Raw genomic sequence first — 21621 nt, forward strand, 5'->3', positions numbered from 1 at the left:
TCTCCTGAACTAATTCTAGGGAAAATACTTCAAATATAAATTGCAAAAATTCTGTACATTTCCTTAAATTAAATGTTAGAAAGGACTTGCCTAAAACACAAAAATTGCCAGCAAAATTCCCCTATAAGTTTTGCTGGAATTGTTCTTAAGACAGCTGATCTAAATTTGTAATTCTCAATGTCTCATTCATTCAAATAAAAATATCACATTATTCATGTATTCACATTAACAACTGAGCAGCTCAACCTTCCTATTCAAGTATACTGGCTACAATGGAACTCAGAATTAAGTCGGTTATTTCCCAAACACTTCCTGACAGAACCATAATAGTCATCAGCACACAGATAACAGTGCTCAAAAGCAGATAGATACCTCTTCATTCAAGAGGTTCATTATTTGATTAATTCTAAGTGCTTTTTTTTTTTTAATTAAGAAAATCATGGTTTGTGCTAAATTCACCTGATCTGTATTTTTTTTAAATTGATACAGATATCAAATATATATATATATATAAATATATATATGCAAAAGAAATATGTACAATTGCTTACTGTTTATTCTTCTGCATAACATCCCTGGTGAAAATAGAACAAGTGAGTGTAGGACAGCAGTACTAAAAGAATTAAAAAAAAAAAATCATTGCTCAGTTTAGGAGCAAATTCCCACTACTTATCTAAGAATATAGCTCTAAGCAACGTTCATGTAACGTTACAAAAAAATCACTGAGTGTATATAGAATGTCTGCTAGCAAGATACATAGGCAGATTATGAACTGCGATAACTCAAAGAAACATACACAAGAAGTCATAAATAGGTATACGTGTATAATTAAGACTACCCTGAACTGAGTTAATTGCCAACTCTGCAGTTAACAGCTAGACATTTTGTCTTTAACTTTTGTTTCGAACGATCAGTAACAGCAGTGTGCTTGTTTCAGAAATTAATTTATCTCCTAAAATCTGAAGCTCCAGTAAATTATTATTCTTTTAATAAGGTATTGGAAACATTCACTTCATTAATATATTTGGACATCTACAGTATTGGAGTAGTCTTGTACTAGTCTCTTTTCAAATTTGCTTTAAACCATGTTAACTTCCATTATCATTATATTACAATAATGGCAAGTACCAATCTCCAACAGAAGTACTATTTTTAAAAAATACAGAATAGGATATTTTAGGTGATACCTGAACAAAAATCATATGAAATCATCATATTAATCTAGCTACAATTCACTTCTAGCACTGAAATCCAACAGAACTATTACTAAGGTAACTCCTCATTATATAGTAGAACATCAATCGTAATAAAGTGATGACAATTTTGCATAGGGAACTTAAACAGCACTGTCTGCCTGGACTCTGTTCCAAAGCAGGAGGAGGGCTTCATATAGATAACACTTTTCTTATCACATTTGGTACTATGCTGTGTACTACAATATTGGTAGCTGTCATGTGTTCGATCAATGTGTTTGCAACACATGGATCGATGTGTTGCAAAGGAGAGGGAAGTAGGACATGAGGCCCAGTGCCCTGAGAATTAGGAGTCATCATGGTGTTGGGAAGAGTCAGAGCAGATCAGAAATGCTGATACCATCCAGGTATGGCGTCAGCACCTGAAACTATGCTGTGATGACCTTTTTTTCTGTAGTAAGTGTCACGCTGTGGAAGAAACAAACTACCTCCTTTACTTATGAAGGTAGGCTGGCCCTGGCAATAAGGCAGAACCAATCAATGGATTGACCTCTGTAGCAATACAAAACTCTCTCCCATACTGAATTGGTATTTTTTAGTAGTGTACTATGAAAGAGTAGAAAAAAAAAAAAAAACACCTATCACTTAAGATTGGCAGATACTGGAAATTAAAAGGATGCTTTATCATGCATTCTATACCCTGAAAGGTATAGAATGGGTTGTACAAAAAAAATGAAAAGTTGGCATTGAACACTCAAACCTTTCGTTTTGTCCCATATGATGAAGTTGGTCTGAACTGAAATTATAGGAACAATTTTATTTTTGTTACCATAAATATTTTGGTCTTTACCTACAGGAAAGAGTACTGAACACCAACTTTACTCTTGTCTTCAGCTTGACAAACAGCTTTTCAACAAGGAAGAAAAAAACTATGACCAGCAATGTCTACTCTACCAAAGCAACATTAAATGGTGTAGAAAGTACCTTGTAATAAATGTTTAGTTTAACGTATTCTGCACCAAAAAATGCAAAAAAAAAGATTTCAGAACACCTTTGCTACTTTCCCAAATCAAAACCCAGTTATCAACACAGAGAATCCTGCCATGCTCCAAACACTAAAATAAAAATTCAGTTGAGCCCAATTGCCTGAATAGTGAGTAAATTCTACCCCTCAGTTGACAAGCTTGCAAAAATGCTTCCTACTTCCCTGGCTGTAGCTTTTCTTACGTAGTCCTGTTCTTAAACTAACATTGTTTTACCCGCCAATACATACACACATGATCTATTGGCTTCTGTATTGTTGAAAGTTACATTACACCCACACTTGTCCTCCAACCAAGAGTAACTTTTTTTTTTATTATAACCATTCAAATAGTATGTTTTTTTTTTTGTTTTGTTTTGTTTTTAATGTTTAAGGTATGCTCTCATTACCTCAGAACAGAAAACTATATGTATTTTTAGATACTAATGCTGAGCATATTACCACATGACTACTAGTAACCATCTGTAGAAAAGATTGTCACGTACAGAATGCACTACTTAGCATTCTTTTCACAATGGCCAAAACCACTTAATATGCTATACTGTTTTTCATAGAACAAATGCATCTCTTATACCTTCATTAGTCAAGTGTCATATTTTGGTTGCACTGTAAGAAACGCTATTTGACTGCCAATCTGAAGAGTCAGCTAAACTTCATCTGAAAGAACAGATGTACAGAAGTTAAGAAAAATAAAATATTATTACCAATATTGAACTCAGCACGAAATGGTAACACAGCAATTTCAGAAGTAGAATAATCCAGAGCTAAGCAGATCTTTGTCTCTTTCACAAATTATCTCAAACGAAAAAAATAAAATATAACAATGGATCCTCCTTGTTGCTCTAGACAGGTATTATAGTAACGCTGTTCTCAGTACGTCAGCAGCACTGCAGACAGAAGTTTGCTATGGCAGCAGCAGCTGTCTGCCTTTCTGTTCCACTTATCAGATGGCTATGAGATCTCCATCTCCTGTAGAGGCTTCCAGCCACTACAATTAATGGCCAACGGATTTGTTAAGAGAAGTAAGAAAAAAAATTAATTGGAATAGTTTTTATACTCTTAAACACACAGAGAACAACTTCTTTTTTAACATGTACGCAGACTCTTTATTTTAAGACGAAACTGAACCATGCTGTAAATTCCTACCTGTCTTCCCTGGAAAACTTCCTTTCTTGGAAGTTTTCACTCATGCAGGACCATTAAGTCCCACATTAAAAAAAAAAAAAAAAATCTCAGTTTTGCTCCTCAAAAGTTGAACTGAGCCAGTAGCTACTGATTTCTCTGACTCAGTCTTTCCAAATAGAAAAGAAAACACTGAGTTTGGGTGTGGTTAAATTACAGACCCTATGTCTGTAAGGGTTATTTACAGACATAAAACATGAGAAAGAGCTGACTTCTGAAGTTCACCTTCTTATCATGAAGGGAAAGATTTAGCGTGAAAGATAACTACCACAAAATAAATAAATGAAAGCATACAAAACTGCTTTTTATTCATGCTAAAAGTCCTAATACACATATAACTTCAGATAAGAACTCAGCTGTAGTTTTATTTGTAGTGCTGTGCTATCACTGATGTATCTGTTTTTCTTATCTTTTCTTACTGGGTTTTAAGAAAAATAATTTTAACTAAAATTATAGTAGAATTCAAGGTATCTCAAATTTCATCTGTTGGTGCTTATTCACTTAACTAGAAACTTCCGCATACCAACAGCTAAATGATCTCGAACTTTATGAGTACAGTATGTACTTTAAGCAAGATTCTCCTGCCCACAACTACTAAACAACAAAGTTATGGTAGAAAAAAAGCAAAGTAATATTCAGAAAAATCTCTACCGGTCTACAGAATACCTAAAATGAAAAGTAAATAATGACGTGACCAAAATTAGTTACATCTTTAAAATTATTTAAGAACTATTTTAGGAAGTTTAGATCCATTCCTCTGAATAATCCAAAATATTTCAAGAGTAGCCTCAAAGTAGATAAAATGTTTCCTGTTTAAGAAAGAGACCTCAGAATTTTGTTTTCCTGACAAACTCCTACATTCTACTGAACGTTCACAGATATGGTCAGTAAGAAGCCCATTTGAGGCTGATTTAGCCTCCTTGATAAGCAGATTCTTTCCAAAGAGAAACAGTTTTGAAATGTTTCTGGTTTTACATGCATATTTCTTGCCTATGTTTTCCATGACTCTTTTGTTCTGTCAGGGTTGGGAATTACAAGAGATATCCCTCCCAAAATGCTTGTTGCACCCAAGCACATCTTCCACCCATTCATGGCACTCAAGAAACAGAAGAAAGCAAAAGAGTAAGTCTTATCACAGGATTATTATTTTTTATTTTTTTTAAATCTTTAAGTCACAAATCCACATTATAAGAATAAGTAGACCTGCAGCAGGCAAATACTGGCCAGAGATAAAGGAATACCAAGAAAATATGGAATTTCAAAATGTTAATCTTTCCACCAACGGAATTCGTAAGATCAGAGGAAACACCTAGCTACTCTGTTAAAAAATAGGCTGCCCAGTAACACTATTTGACTTCAAGAAGGTATTTCAGGAAAATAACCTTATTTACTTCCGGAACTGTTAATTCACATCAGTGCCTTCTTCCCATGCCATCACCCCAAATAAACTGTGATTTCACAGGAGCTACAAGTACCTCTTCAGCCTCACGTTATTTCACGGTCACCATGACTGTTTGTAGCATCACCTGTGGAATTCATAGTTCTTATTGCTGAAAAATTAAGTTATCTGTCTTCAGAAAGCAATGGCTCTGCCATTTCTCAGAATTGGGAAAGAAAGGAAAGTGTTATACCCTCTTCCACGGTTACCTCTGAAAAATGAGTTCACGCTCACTATACTGATTTTTTGTAGTCACTTTCTATTAATTTACATGAATGCACGTGCACATGTGGAGAACAAGTGGAGGATACTTACTACAATTAAATACAAAAATCAGTCTACTCTCAAGTATAAACTACCACCTAAATTATGTAAATTTTTGCATTAAAAAAAATGAGGAAAAAACAACTTCATGATGAAAGCCTGCAAATATGGACTTTTAGAAGCCAGAAGGCTCCAGACAACTGGAACAACTCCAGTGAGTAATGTCTCAGCAGAGAAACCAATTTGCTCATAATTACTACAGTTAGGACTTCTAGCAATGACAGCTATTTTTATACCTCCTAATGCCAGTTGTACAATGAAGATACATTTTCTTCAATTTACTCTGTGACAAAAACACAGCCACTGCTTAGAAAGCAACACTGCCTATATAGTCAGAACTAATATAAGATTTATTACTTGGTCCATCAAATATCTGCCGTCATGTTTTTCAGCTGTTCATGTGTGAAAATTTCTTACACCCACACCTGACTGAAACATGCATTCAAAAAAAAAAATGAACTACAACTGATTGCCTCAGATTACATGAGGATAGAAAATAAATAATTCTGCAGTTTTTCTTCTAGAAGTGTCTTAGGTAGAATGGCTTCCTACACATGACTAGCCAATTCTGGCAAAGATAGGAGAAGTGTTACAGAAAGAAAAGGAAACTACAAGTTTTTGAACTTGTCTCTAGGAATATGGGAGCATGAATATTACTTTCTTCATGGTGAATCCCACACAGCCCACTAAAATGAATCTCGAGTGGGATGCCTGAGAAAGTCAGAAAGGTCTCAAAAGAAGCTTAAAAGGGTTCTAGGCTTGATGTGGGAAGCTTTCACTTTGTAATAAAAACACTTGGAAAAATAGAGAAGTCCACACCAAAGACCTCCTCATCTTCAGTCAATATACAAAGAATCAGAGAGTTTGTTTTCCTTTATAGCACTGTAATGAGGCAACTGAAAAGGTGATCTAATTGTTGCTACCCACAGAGTTTTGAAGACTGAATAGTATCAGAAGTAAAACAGACTGTAACTGTGACTGTCTCATTAGCTAAGGGATTAAGATATCTGCTTTTAATTTCTCTCTTTCAGAATGCTAGCCTAGCGTATGTTAACAATTTACAACTACTTTAAAAAAAAAAGACATTGTACCCTGACAGTTTTCTCAAATCAACAAGCATGTAAGACTCAAGATTTTGATGAGACAGTCTGCAACTTAATTTTCCATCTATTAGTAGGAATAGACGATATCATATCTTATGAGGAGTTCTTTCTGAAGAAATGTTGCTGGTGCCACGGCATCAAACAAGTTCTACATGAAGAAAAAGGTTCAGAAAGTTGTTTAAAGATCCTCTGCTGGGAAACACAGAGTACAAAATTTTGAAAGCTACTTAACCAGAGAAATATTATCCAATCTGTGTATCAATAAATATGAGATGCTGAATTTTAAAAAAGAAAAGTTATTTAATTAGAATTCATCATAACACATACACCCAAGGCAATAATATACAAGTAGCATGTCTATTTTGTATTCCCTGACTTTTGGACAGCACTTTTCAGCTTGAACAGAACGTTATTGCAGACTGAACAGACCTTTAAGATCACTATTAAAAACAGCCTTTGACAGGAAAAAAAATAGTTTGCATGTAAAAATAAAGTATGTAAAGTATAAGCAAAATAATCCATTTTGCAAAAGAAACATTAAAAATGGAGGAAAAAAAGTAACTACATGACCTATGAAAAACTATTCTTTGAATTCAAGAACATTTTCAAGCAACATATATTCTTCCTAGCTATATAACTAATTTAGGGAAGATTTGTATTCTGAGTACAAGAAGCTTTATTTCTTGCTAAGTGCTTATAGTTTTGTGAAAGGTGCAAAATTGCATGAAAAATACCAAGGATAGCTGACCTATCGCAGGAAAAGTTGAAAACTGGACAATTGAGGGAACAATCATAAGGGTATTTCTGGGCATAAAAGCACCAAGACGAATGAAATGAGCAAGTCTTCTCTGTATTTAAACTTTTATTTTTTAAACATGTTTTAGAGTCTTAAAATAAGAAGCAGCACACAGATAGTATCAATGGAATTGAAGTAAAACTAAGACTAAAGCTATCTAGGCACCTTATCAACTTTAAATAAAAATATTATTAGATCAGCAATTTGTTTATTTATAGTGTTTATTCAAAGAGAAAACACAAAATTTATAAAGACCGCTTAATTGAATGATTTGGTATGATTTGTGTGATATTTAATGTTTATTAAGTAGTCTGAGGATTTCAGACACTTTAATGAAGAACAGAAATTTTAAAATACCAGGACAAAACATATATTAATCCACTGATTATGGGTCTTTTTCCTGTTTTGAGTACCTCGGGACACTTCACTAAATAAGATTCACACCCCTAAATGAGAAAATTGCTGCAAAAATTGCATACTGTATTACATTACAGTAAAACATATGACACTGCTTTTTACCTCCAGCTCCTAGCTGCTTGTAGAATCTGTATTCCAAATGTAGCTGTGGTGCTCTCGACTTCATTGGCTCCTGATTTAAAAACAAAAACAACATTTAAAAGCCTTTGAGCCTCCTACTGAACCCTAAAAAACTAATACACTAACCTATTACCTGCCAAATTAACCCTGTTGCTCCCAAGATAAATGAAAAGTTTGAACATTCCCTCCAAACCAACAGGTAATCAGAAAGCTAGGAAACAAAGCCCAGACAGGTGACACCAGAGTGTAGAGGGCTTTTACATCTTGTATTGCTCCATTATCCCGTGGTCCAACTTGTGAACTGATTCCCAGACCCTTCATGGAGTTAAAAAAAAAAAAAAAAAAAAAAAAAGAGTTTGTCTCCCCAGAGTATGTGTCAAAGTCCTCAGACAAAAGGTGGCATTGGCATGGAGCTTCACAAATTAGACAGTCCACACTCCTGCTATAGATGCATTTTTATCAACAAAAATAGTTTTATGCTAGGATCAGGAAAAAAAAAATCCATTCACCAAATAGCCACATCCTAACATAGATTAAGTTACATCATTCTAAAACTTTAAGTACAAAAAAAAAAGCACCAAAATAACTGCTTTTTAAACCTTTTTTCCTCTAGCATATCTTACATAAGTTAATGAAATCTTAGTTCTGTCATACGTGTTAATGTTGCAAAATCTCAGAGAATAAAGTGACATGATATCAAACACAGGAACACACAAGCAGTCTCAATGTAAGCCCTAAGTTCTTGAGTATTTCCCTTTCCAAAGTAAATACTACTTTATTATAAGATTGTTGAAGTAATTTCCTAGAGCACCTTCTAGAAGATATGCCTGGTTTCTTGTGATACGTGAAAACTTCTAGTGAGTCAGTGACAATTTGGACATTAACTGCTAATTATTCCTGCACCAACTGCTGCATGTACTTGGAAGATTGTTAATACAAACACTTACCAACAACAACAGATAGTGCTGAATGACAATTTTCAGGAAAAGCTTAGGCAAGGTACTCATCTCTTTCCTCACATCATCTTCTCCAGAAGCTAACAGCTCATTAACCTATGTTCTTTCCAAGTCGTGCATCCAGGCTATAGAAGCCACAAGCCAATCTGCAATTGTAAGAAGCCGAGTTCCCTTCCTCAACCCATCTCCCTCCAACACTCAGATGTTTCATATTGCTGCTTGTGCTACAGCCAAAATCCCTGTCAGAATCCATTTGTTATTTGATTCTGGCAGGACACCAACTGTTGAGGACCACAAGTAAAAAGAGGCCAACACAGCAGCTTATACATAAACTAAGCACAATTTAATATATGTTTTTTATCCTCCATAGCATTCATTCCAGTTGCTTACTGGAAATTTTTACAAAGAACTGAGCAAGAACTTTCTAAAAACAAAAAGGTGTTAATCTTTTACACACAGCTGTTAAGCTACACTAGCTGGGCCACCAAAAGCTCTCACTTCCAGTTTGAGAATACTTGAAATTTATTGCCATATATTAAAGACAGATTTCACTTAAAGCATATTATTGTAAATATGGGTCTCAGCAAATAAGTGCAATTATTAACCTTAGTATACAGCTTCCAGATATTTAAATTAATCCACTCTAAAGCATAAAACATTTTAACTTTTTACAAAACTATACAAAAAACTTGCTACTGGTTTGCCTGCAGTGTTATTATACAAATCTAACAGTTACACAATGTACAACTGTATACACACATTAATTAAAGCTTGCAACTCTGACTGCTAAGTGTAAAACATTTTAGTCCACAAAACTCTGCATCAGTTTAATACAACAAGAAAAGGCACTGTCAATTTCTTACTATTCAATACTGTAGGACACTCCCACAACTCTCATAACGAGGAAGAAAAATAGCTTGCATATATTAAATTTGCTATTCACATAAAGAAAAAAAAAAAGAGAGAGGACTTTCCTAGGAAAAAGATTTCCTATTTTTGACATAAAACTCTACGTTGACAGGTCTTCAAATAAATGGCACTTGTTCAGGTCATCAGCAGAAAAGTTCTTATAAGTCTCCAGGAGGTACAGGTTCGCAAACAGTCTAACAAGTCTACTTGCCAACTGGCCACCAGATAAAGACTAAGTCAAAATCCTGTCTAGGAGATAGACAGTGTTAATACTTTTACTGCTTCCGGTAATGCAGAAAAATGTGACAATATGTAGTTGCAATCTATTTACTGATTGAGGGTTTTCTGCAACTGCATGCATGTGTAAGTAGGCTTAGATGATTTATTAACTATTCACTAGCTCCAAACATACAGAAGAAATAATTTTTTTCATTTAACAAAACTAGTGAGAGGGCAAGAACAATAACGTATTCATACACAATTAGTTTTGTTCCTACACATCATACTTTGAAGTATGGAGAGAACTACTGAAATATGAGAAGAATAGGATACATAAACAGAAATCCAGAAAAAAATATATGTTACATGTAAACTTTCACTGTAAGATGAAAGTGAAGGACACACTGCAAACAACTTTTTAATTCGTGACTGTTAAAAAGAGAACTATATTTAAGAATAAAAAAGAAATAACACATCGTGGTTCTGTTTTCATTAGTGTTACGGTAGATTTCAGGAACTAAAAATAAGCTTGGGAACCCAAAACTGAAGCACTGTTCAAATGTCACATTAATCCCAGAAGACTCTGAAGCCAGCTCTTCCTCTTACCAAAGAAATTGTATGTTTTTGGTTTACATAATTAATCTTGAATGTAAAAGCAGCCTTGTGAATGTGATTTACAGAACAATGCAGAACTGGCACAGTTCCTTATGAATCCTTTGGCAAATACCTAAGCCATTATTATTTCAAAGCTGTTTCATTAACATAGATAGCTTCTTTTCGCCACAGAAGAGCATTCCCTCTTAATGAGGAGCTTGGGGTTCAACCTGAGTTCTTGAGATTTTCCTGCCATCAAAGCATTAGCATGCAGTTGACATAGTACCAGTTACCAAAGAAGCAGAAAAAATAGCTCCTTAATTCATAATCTTTTCTTCCTTATTTCTTATTTTCTTTTGTGGGATGCTTGTACATTCAGACAAAAGGATAAAGACATTTGAAATGAAAAATCCATTTCAAGTTCATAATGCATTTTTATTGCAATTATTTTTGCTCTAAAGACAAGGAATAAACTACTATAGTTTTCAAGATGCACCCTTTCCATCTAAAGGTCCATGACAAAACACTTTATCCATAGCGTTACAAGTTAGCCTAAAGCACAATATTCACCTACTACCTAGTTTTCATATTTTTAATAATCCATTGAGAACTCAGTGTGCATTCCGTCTCTACTTCGTATTTCCTTAAGAAGCAAACAAAAGCTATTTCCAGGAAATTTTTCTTTAAGAGGTAGGGTTCTTGTTAAAGGAAAAGATCAGTCTATTAAATAGAGTTGCATGTGATTTGGATTTACTAGTCTACACATTTCAAGTAGAGAGGTTTTGAAATGGTAGCATTCTAGACTGCAGTAATTTAAAAAAAAAAAAAAAAAGGAAAAATTCTAGCCTTGGAACTGGTATGTTCCTTCCTACAAACCTCTTACAATTTTTATGGACTAAAATCCTAAAATCTAGTAAGTTAGATGATTAATGAGTCGATGAATTAAGCATTACAGATGAAAAACACCGGTGACTACCTTGTAATTTGTTGCCTTTCACAAAGACAAAGGAAAATCAAGCTATTTGCTCGAGCAGAAATTCCTTCAGTTGATATTTGGTTAGTGCTTCAGCAACCTCCCATGGAGGTACATTTGGGCAATGGAGAAGTTAATCAAAAGAGAAGACAGAGCTGAGTAACAAGTAGGAGATGCAAATGCAGTAGAGGGTCATGTATTAAGAGAAGGAAATCTAGCCATAAATGCTAGGAATTGCTACCATTTACAGTACACCAAATAGCAATGTAATTGCAGAACTACCTCATCAAAAGGTATTAGTCTGCATACTACTCAAACAGCAGAAACATGCAGTTAGCCAGCACAAAACCCATTCTTAACATTCTTGTTCCAATCAAAAAAAAAAAGGGGGGCAGTTCTGGCCTTTCAATCTTGAGTACCTGTCCAACAAAATAAAGGCCAAATGAAAGAAAATGGATTATAAGCATTAAGATCCTGAAAGTAGCTGTCTTAGGACAATAAATACCCACTTTATATAAACTTCATAAATTAAAATGAGTATCTGTGTGAGGCCTACGGGTCATAAGAAGAAATTTACATAGTTTAAACTTCTTTCTTTCACAAGTATTCCCTAAACTACCAGAAGTATCATGAACAAGAACATATTTGTACACTGCACAGGAGGGAAAATATTAAACACACTGAAAAATTTGAAGTCAAAACAATAGTCATAAAATCCACTTGGTTTAAACATCAGTAACAGATACCCAGCAAGCCTTCAGGAGTAACTCACACTATCATTTTTGAACAAGGTATATGGTTACATTTACATACAAAACATCTGGCATAGGAGAAGACAGATTCTCCTACCAGCTGCTCACAATAAACCAGTAAGTAAATAGTGTGATGCTACCATAAGGAATTAAAATACAATTTTGGTATAGCGTAGGAAGTATTACAACCATATCTTCCACCAGCTGCTGTTCAAACTAGAATACATGCATTATTCAAATTACCTCATTCAGTAAACTACAACGGGTACAGATAATTACTAAAAGGAAGAGGAAGTTATGAGCACCTTAATTAAGCTAACAAAACAAAGAGCACAGACCTGATGACTGCTCGCAAAACACAAAAAGTGAATAAATGCTAAGCTGTTAGACTAATGTTTATAAAGGGAAAGGAACGTATACCACAAGCAGGTGTACAACCTCCCTAACCGTTACAGAGTCCTGGCACGCTCTCCAGCAGGAGAAGCAAAACAGCAGAAAAGCAAAAATTCAGCAAAAAAAAACCGACGTAAGTAATAAAAACGGTTTTATCACTGAGCAGATTAAAAAGTTTTCTCACTCAATATCATGCAATTAATGCTTCAAAATATCACTCTCTTGCAAACTGTTTCTGAATGTGCTCTACAGTAAGTAGTTTTTAACTAGAGGAGTTCTCAGAACACCTTCCAAGTTTCACCAGACATTAAAAAATCACTTCAAGATTGTTTTAAAACAAAGTGAATTTAGATCAGATATAATGCAAACACGATGAACACCCTTTGAATTGCATCCAGCATTACTCTTCTGAAGTATAACCTGGCTGTTTTTAAATCTGTAACTACTCCTGAAAGAATTATTTTCTAATAATTATTATTCTAATCATATTTTTCTAAACAGTGGATAGTTGTACACACATTTTTCATGGATTATATAAACATGTAGTACTTTTTAGGCTTCCAGTTTTAAGCCATCTATTTCTCTGTTTCCATAGCTTGTCTTCCTCTTTACAGAACCCAAATTTCACCACTCTACGCTGTGAAAAGCATTCTGTTCTACTGTAGCAACAAGAAATATACAGCAGTCCCCAAAATAATTAAAGGACAAAAAGTAAACAAATTAATTCTGTCTTGAAATACATTGGTTATGAAAACAGACATTTACCTAAAAGTTAAAATGAGTTCAGAAGCAAAACATGAAGTAAGTTGAATAGTTCTAATGAAAGATGCAGAAAAAAACAGAACAATATCATGTTAACAAATACGTAAGTTTTACATATTTGTAAGTGAAAGGGAACTTTTGACACACCGTTACAAATAAAAAGCCTACCAAATCAGAAGTGCAAGTATCAATGACAACAGATGAAAAACAGTTTGTTGCTAGAATAAGAGTGTTAAACTAAGGACATTCTGTAGAATTTCTGGAGCTTTTTGTAGTCATCTGATACCAGATTTGCAGTAAATTTGGCTTTTACCTACTTGTGGCAAGAGAAAATACTCTATTAGGATAACCACTGAGCAGACTGCTGAAGCAGGAGTCAATCACTGACTTCAAAGACGTTGATTTAGCTCTCAGAATAGTGACAATTAACACTGGCTTTATTCAATATGGCCAAAGCATATAATTACAACTACGACTAACTACTTTCATCTAACTACTATGAAAACATACAAAAGTATTAATGATTTCAATTAAGGAAAAAAGTCATTGTATATTGTAAGGAAAATCCTGATTAGTTTTTCATCCCAAATCTTAACAAAAAAGTATTAACTTACCAACTTAATTGCCACATGTTCATTTGTGTATAAATTGTTTCCTTGAAAACAAAACAAAACAAAAAACAACAAAAACAAGAATGTGAGACTTCAGCAGTGACAGTTCATAAAAACACAGAGCTGTGGGAGATCTATTCTGCCAAAAACTATCCTCATAAAACACAGCAAACTTATGACTACTTTCCTTAGCAATTAAAGTAAATTACTTGTCAAGAACTCATCAGAAAATCACAGATGACACGCTCAGCAAACAAACAACTTGGGCTTTAACAGCGTTAAAATAACAGAGGACCTTTACAAGCAAAGTATGAATAGCAATTTAAACTCACAACAAGTCTTAGGAACTTGTTTATAGTTTAGAAAGTATAAGATTTTTGGTCTGAATTACAGAAACACACAATTTCTGTGATAATTTTCACTATAGTTCACAGTAAAAAACACAGGGTTACTCTGCCATAAATGTCTTACTCAAAAGTAAAAAAAAAAAAAAAAAAAAGAAATAATAATTTAGTAAGGTTTCAGAGGTTTTTTATTATTGTTTTTAAAATTACAATAGGAGGACTATAAGAAACAAAAAAAATAAATAAATAAAAGAGCATAAACACTTAAACATTTTCAACATGTCTTACAAATGCTTTAGGTATCCCGAGAACAGAGAAGATAAATGGAACAAGTCTACATGATGAACATATCATTACTATACACATCTGAGTAAAATAAATCATCTGATTTCAAGATTTAAGCCTACCAATTAAAGATAAATTATATACACTTCAAGAATTGTAACTAAAAGCACAGGCTAAAAAAAGGAAAGGCAAATTAAACAATCTTCAGTTACAAAAAAAAAAAAAATTAACAGAATCTGGTACTGTTTCCTTAATCAAGGAAAATCACATTTAAACCTCGCTTAAGATTCTTTGGAACTGCTCGTCAAAGAGAATAAATATTCTGGTAATCATTTTAAAAATGCAGGTTTTTTTTACTGTTATGCCATACTTCAAGGAGAACTTGGTTTTTGAATAGTGTCAGAAGTCATTGAGACAAAATTTCAGCTATTTCACCACATTTGCAACATTCTTACAGTAATGTACCAATTTTCAACCTTTTCTAGTATCTAAATCAAATTTGATATTTTATGTTTTCAGATTCATTGCTGAAAACTATTTTTTTTCTAAAATTGTTATATAGTTTTGCAACATTACATTCTAACAACATAGAATTGATAAGGGCTTCCATCCCCCTTCCCTTCTCCCCTCCAGCACCCCACTTCTGCATATTACTAAACTCAGACTTAAGACGAAGATGGCAAGAACATTATTGCCAAGTTAAATACTTGGAAATGCATTTGGAAAATGCATCTGCTGTTTTAAAAGCAATTCTGCAACTGGATTTCTAATCACCATTACTTCAAAATTTTATGCAATGACTGTAACACTAAAGCTACAAAAGGTGTAAAACTGAAAAGTATCAGGTTATTTTTTTTCTCAAGGGAGAAAAAAAAAGTAATCACTTCTGACACTTCTAATTTCCCTACAGGATCCAAATGATTCCAGTGTGTACTATTTTAAAGACAATAAATGTTTTGTTTTTCTATGTTTCTATGTTTTTCTCTGTAACATTACTAGTGTCCAAATTTGACGTATTTAGCTTGGTTTTGTTAAAAAAAAAAAAAAAAAAAAAAAAAAAAAAAAATGAACAGGAAAAGAAAGAAATGGACCAAACCAAAAAGGTAAAGATAATTACGTTTATAATAAGAGATTGATCTCAGCTCTAGTCCTTATTTTTAAAAATAGACTACTCTTGCAAAGCAGTAAAAAAAAAAAAAAAAAAAAAAGAATAACTATAAAATCGTGTGTCTGTTATAGGATCAAATTTACAAAAAGCAAGCTACCTGAAGGATGTACCCTAACCTGATTACCAAGCAAATGATCTATCATGATTCAATGATCTGTCCAGGGACTACAGCAGACATCCCAGGTACCTAAAATACGTATTTTATGATTGTGCTTGTTTGTTTTAAAAGAATACTTTGAAGCTGTCTCTGTGTTTTTGCATTGTATTACCATATTGAAGACAGCTTAAAAAAGCCTTGCAGGGAACATGCTCATTCAGTCTAACTAGATATTCCTGTCATCTACTAGATTAGTTAACAAATCCAGTACCCCAGGGGAGTGAGTGCAGACAGGTTTATCATTCTGAAGAAACATTAGAAGGGATATTGTAACTTTGAATACAGCGAATCAGTGCAATCATCTCAAAAAATGTAGGACATCACATTTGACACTTCTGATATCTCTGAAAGCACAGAAGAAGGTAACATGTAATACATCACAACCAGCAGGAACATAAGACTGGTGGGACAATAAAAGAAAACTTATCTTAACTACAGCTAAGGAAAGTTTTAAGATTAACAGCTCAATATTCAAAACAATTTAGTCCTTTGCAACTCAATGGTTGCACATAGTGTTTTAAGTGGCACTTTCATTGAGACAAAATTTCAGCTATTTCACCAAGTTTGCAACATTCTTACAGTAACATTACTGATTTGACATGCAGCCAATTTACCACGTTAACCACAACAAACCACAGAACAGTGGCAATTCCTTTCTTCTCAGGAAGAAGTAGTACCGCAATGGCTACTAAGCTGCAACTGAATTTCTTACTTTCTGAAGCACATCTTCATCACTCTAACAACTTTATTCCTCCTGTATGGCTGAAGACTGGACCTTAAGCCACATGCCAAACATATTCAAGTTTGATGAAGTCCACAAAGCAAATTAACTGCTTGCGTACATCTTTGTACACAACAACGGAGGGATGCCTGCTTTAAGTTATTTTTCCGTATGCATTACTACAGTAGAAAGTAAGAAGTTAAAAATCTATCTGTAATACCAATCTTAGCTGTCGCTTTAAGCAGTTAATTATTAATTAAAACATCTTACCCCTAATAAATTACGGCTTTACCCCTAATAAATTAGGGCTTGAAGAATCAATGTATGGAACAAATAAGATGTTTAAAAAAAAAGCCTGGCGCACTTTGCAGATGGAAGGACAGAATACTCTTCCCCCTATTTCTTTTACCAGTATGCACAATTTATTTCACTATCACACTAATTTTTAGCCACTTCAATATTACTTCTTTTAAAAAGAAATGGATGATTTCACTCTGTATCTGCTGTAACCAAAATAGATAATATGATAATAATCTGAAATAGATAACCAATTTTGCATGCTGCGACCACACCAAGATAATGGACAAGAAAATATTCAATTTGATTCTTTTATAGTTACCTTCAGCAGTAAATGTGACATATTAATTGTATTGGTTTCTTTTATTTCATTGAGAGGTTTAAGTTAAAAGTAATCATTCAAAGAGAGTTTAGAAAAGTTTAAAACAAATTCAAAACAGAGCTCCTGCCTGACTTCTGATTTTCAGAGGCACATACATAGCAATTTCATGTAATTGCTGCTGGAATAACTACAGTGCCTCTTACTGAGACTGTTTTAAATTCAGTATCCTCATTAAGAGGTACAGTAATAGTCTTTCATTCCTCTACAGCATTACTGTGCTCATCTTATTTGCATTCTGACACAGAGTATAGTGCCCCCGACAGCACTATACAAAAACCAGTTTCTATTATCTTTCTGCAGCACAATAAGTAGTTCTACCAAAAACAGAATACCAACAGAAACGCAACAACAACATAGCCCACCCTACTCTCATATGCCCCACACCTGAACAAGTCCCTTTTAACCTTCAAAAACAGCATTAAGTCAAGTCTTCCATAAATATTGGAGCAAATTATTGCCATTAACTGTTCAGTTACGTTAGTTAATACATACAAAATTTCCATATCTTAAAAACCCTGGACAGCCATGCTGTCATCATGGAAATGTAAGTGCCCAAAAATAAATTGGTATCTTCTCTTTCAAAACCACCCATCGTGTCCATTGTGTACTTTTTTATTAATGGTAAGATATCCAGCACCACCTCCCCCCGCTTCCTTCTCCAAAACTCCAGACCCAGTCTGACTGACCCTAATTAACAGCAGCTTACTGTTTAGCCTCACTACACTGTTACTGGTGAAAAGGAAACCAAGGGATCCAACAGCTTGCTGTTGTTAAACCTTCTGGAGTGCCTGCTACGCTGTCTTCCAAGAGACATTCTTAACACATTATTAAGACTCATATACATTTAGCTTCAAATACATCTGAATAAGCTGCTTCTGGAAGTCAGGATAGAGAGCAAAATATGCTAACTATGAAAGCATTACCACCATCTTAGAAGAGACAACTGACTGAACATGGGACAGCATTGCACACAGTTATGAAATGTTATTAGCCCTGGAAAGTCTCCCGCTGCATTGAGTCTTAATATGTAATAGAGCTTATATGGACTAGGGTTCAACCCAGAAGAGAGCTACAAGGCAAAATGAACATATCTGAAGCGTGCAAGTAGTTTGAAGAGCTATATGGTGTGGATATCATGAAGGTATCTTCATGCCTAGCCTACACACATGGCTTTGAATAATGAAAGTTGAAATACAGAACAGTCATCTTACCTAATCGTAATTCTCCAAAGTTACCGCCTCCAATTTTCTTGCCAACTCTGAAGTTAGGTCCAACCATTAACACTCCTGAACTTGAACCAGTTCCACGTGGAATATGGCCAGACCTCCCAGAAGTCCGTGGGATTCTTTCATCTGGCTTGTCCTTGTCTTTTTTTTTATTATCCATGTCAAGTTTACGGTACTCCACTTTGATTTCTTCCTCTTTTCAAAATCAGTATAAGCAAACTCCAGTTAGATGGTGTGAGAATGCGAACATCACTAGCAGAGTGCCCAGCTGGTTACTGTCAGGAAGCAGTCAACAACAGCACATTCATCCCATTTGCAAAGTTGTTCTTGTTTCTTTTCCCCTTGATAGTATCTGCAGCAAAACGTATCTCCAAAATGTACGCAACCAGCAATACTTACTAGCATTTACAAGAACTCTGTTAAAGAAAAACAAAGTTATTCAAAACAGTAAAATCCTTGTACAAAGTTACATCTTCCTTTAATCTGCCATACACTTAAAATGCAACAACATTTGCTTCACAGATCTTCTGTGAAGTACCCCTGCATAGTTAAAAGTCTGTTTCCAGCACACAACTGCTACAGATATTGGTGCAACTGAGATGAGCTAAAAAAATCTCAAGGCTCTATACAACAGATTTTTTCCCTAAAGAAATACCCTATAAAACTACTTCCTGACTCTGTGAACAGACCTAAAATTGCTATTTAAACATTCGTTGCATCTCATGCCAGCTCTGCAAGAGACAACAGTTCAGTTCTGATTTTTTCCCCAAGTAGTATCTATTTACCAAAGGAAATGCTCAAGCTACATAGTTACTGAAGTTACTGAAAGACACTCAAAGTGAAAATGATTCCTTTACCTTTTCTGAATTAGTTTGAGATTCATGATTTATACACTTACGACAAGGACACTACAATTCATTCAGTAACTTGTGGAACCTGAAAATGTATTTACTCAAAATATTTATTCTCTCCTGCCCCATTTAATTAATTTAAGCAAATACATTTGCTTTCATATGTATGAAAGCAAATACATTTTTCAATACATTTTTTGTATTGAAAAAAATTTTGTATTGTTTTCAATACATTTTTTAATAAATTTAAGCAAATACATTTGCTTTCATACTCCCCCCATCCACCATTTAGCATCATTTCCCAGACACCAATTCCAACATTTTTTTTTTTTTTCAGAAAATGCATGCTAGCTTACTACTGCAATAAAGAATTAAAGAAAGCTTTCAGCTTTATCTAGCCCGTAAGAATAGTGACTGTTTTTTTCTATTTGACAACAGTGGTTTAAAAAAACAAAATTGAGAAGATTAGCTACTACAGAGCCAAAACTTCTGGGAGATTTAAATACCTGTTCAGAATTATTTTGCTACAGTTTCCTCAATATTAAGAATACATGGCAGAACAAAACATCCTCTGAAAAAAATAATGTACCTAGTGCTATTTATACAGCCTTTGTTAAAGATGGTCACCAGGAGCTTATTTTCACTGGTTTGAAGGGAAGATGCTGTAATTTCTTAAACTCAACTATCATGAAATAGAATTATTATTACACACATTTCAGCTTATTACTGTGTCATAAAAATCAAAGAGCCAGCAGAGAAAAAGTCATAAAAAGAATATGAATACTGAATAACTGCATCTGCTGTATCAGGGATATTCACATAATAGTTTTTAGTAGATGATGTTTAAAAAAAGCACTAATCAAGAGCTGACTAAACAATCTGCTGAACAACGAAGCGCAAGCAAATTTATTTGGTGAAAAAACATGATTACTATAAAAGGGCAATGAAAGACTTGTTCCCAGAAACACAAATAGGGGTTCCAATCCAATTAGAAAAGCGTAATGCAATGGAAAAGTATGATAGTAAGTAATAAATGTAGAGGTATAATACAAGTAGATGCATTTAAGAGAAATAATAATACAGGCACATTTGGCTGCAATGTACTCTTGCAGGCTCGAGTATTGTTAGATATCCTAAAGCAACGTTCCAAGCCAGTGACCTTGAAGAACTAAAGAGGAAACATTACCCATTGTTTCCTCACCCACTGTGCTACAAAGCTAGTTAAGAAATAAGGAAACCAGAAATGGAGTATGTTAAGGTAGGACTTTAAGTGAACTATTTATTACTTGGAAAGAAGGTCAGTACGTTTGACACAGCAGAATATATAGATCTTTTAATCAGCAAATGAAAAGAAAAAAAAAAAAAAAAAAAAAAAAAAGACTTGTGTTCCATATTTTACTGGTTCTCCACTGAGAACTACCATGGCAAACCTAGAATTTTTGAGTAAATACATACAGCCTTCATGGCAAGTAGAAGCAACGCCCTTAAGCTCAGCATACAATTGCCAACTCAAAATAGTAAAATAAAATAAGTAAATAAAAATTGCACAGTACTAACATAGTGCTTTGGTAATCTAAATAGTAGGGGAAGGCCAAATTTCCTGGCATTATTTTTCACATACCAAAATCTTCACCCTACCAAGTGCTTGAAAGAATCATCTCAGAACAGTGAAAAGCTAGACAGTCAGTAATCGTTCACATCAGTGATACCAACAGGTTTCACAACAGAGACTGGTCATGCAGGTAAACCTGAAAAGATCTAAGTCTGATTTCTGAGTTAACAGGATTCTTAGGATTCTTTTTCCCCAGTAAAATAACACACTTCTGCTATGCATCTAGTCATCGAAATGCCAATACCTTAGCTGTGGACATCAAACTAGTGTTTGCCCCTCCTCCCCACCATCCCCATCACTCAGAGGAGGGGTTGGGATATATGGTCTTTAAAGATCTCTTCCAGTTGTGGTGGTTGCACCCAGCTGGGCAGCTGAACTCCACCACAACCACTGCCTCACTCCCCCTCCTCAGAAGAGGGGAGAAGAAAGTATGCTGGAAAATAAATTTAAAAAAGCTCACAGGTTGAGATGGGAAAGGAAGTGGGAAAAAATAAGCAAAGGCCACACGGAAGCACTGAGAGAAAATAAGTTACTCTCTACTTCCCATCAACAAGCAGGGTTCAGCCACGTCCTGGAAAGCAGGGCCTTGATATGCATAGCGGTTGTTTGAGGGGACAGACATCTTCATAATGAGAGCCTCCTCTCTTTTGCCTTTCCCACAACTTATTGCAGAGTGTGACACTATTACGGCATGGAACGTCCCTTTGGTCAGTTTAGGCAAGCTGCCATGGCCACGTCCCCTCCCAGCCTCCTGCCCTATAGCCTTGGTGGGGGTTGGACAGAGTCCTGATGCT

General features: G+C 34.5%; 1 protein-coding gene across 6 annotated transcripts in view; it reads right to left on the reverse strand.

Annotated features, from left to right (window-relative positions):
• CSNK1G3 (casein kinase 1 gamma 3) overlaps positions 1-21621 on the reverse strand; it is a 72391-nt gene that overhangs the window by 39540 nt on the left and 11230 nt on the right. For 5 of the 6 annotated variants that reach the window (XM_032206019.1, XM_032206020.1, XM_032206016.1 and 2 more), the window contains 3 exons: positions 18350-18780; positions 13788-13828; positions 7598-7667 (listed from right to left, as the gene is read on the reverse strand). In XM_032206019.1, the coding sequence (XP_032061910.1) occupies positions 7598-7667; positions 13788-13828; positions 18350-18524 (286 nt within the window). In that variant the 5' untranslated portion in view covers positions 18525-18780. Of the gene's footprint in view, positions 1-7597; positions 7668-13787; positions 13829-18349; positions 18781-21621 lie in introns of those variants that run through there. The other variant, XM_032206021.1, reaches the window with a different exon arrangement.

Source organism: Aythya fuligula, chromosome Z (genome assembly GCF_009819795.1).
Source record: "Aythya fuligula isolate bAytFul2 chromosome Z, bAytFul2.pri, whole genome shotgun sequence".
Classification (NCBI taxonomy): domain Eukaryota; kingdom Metazoa; phylum Chordata; class Aves; order Anseriformes; family Anatidae; genus Aythya; species Aythya fuligula.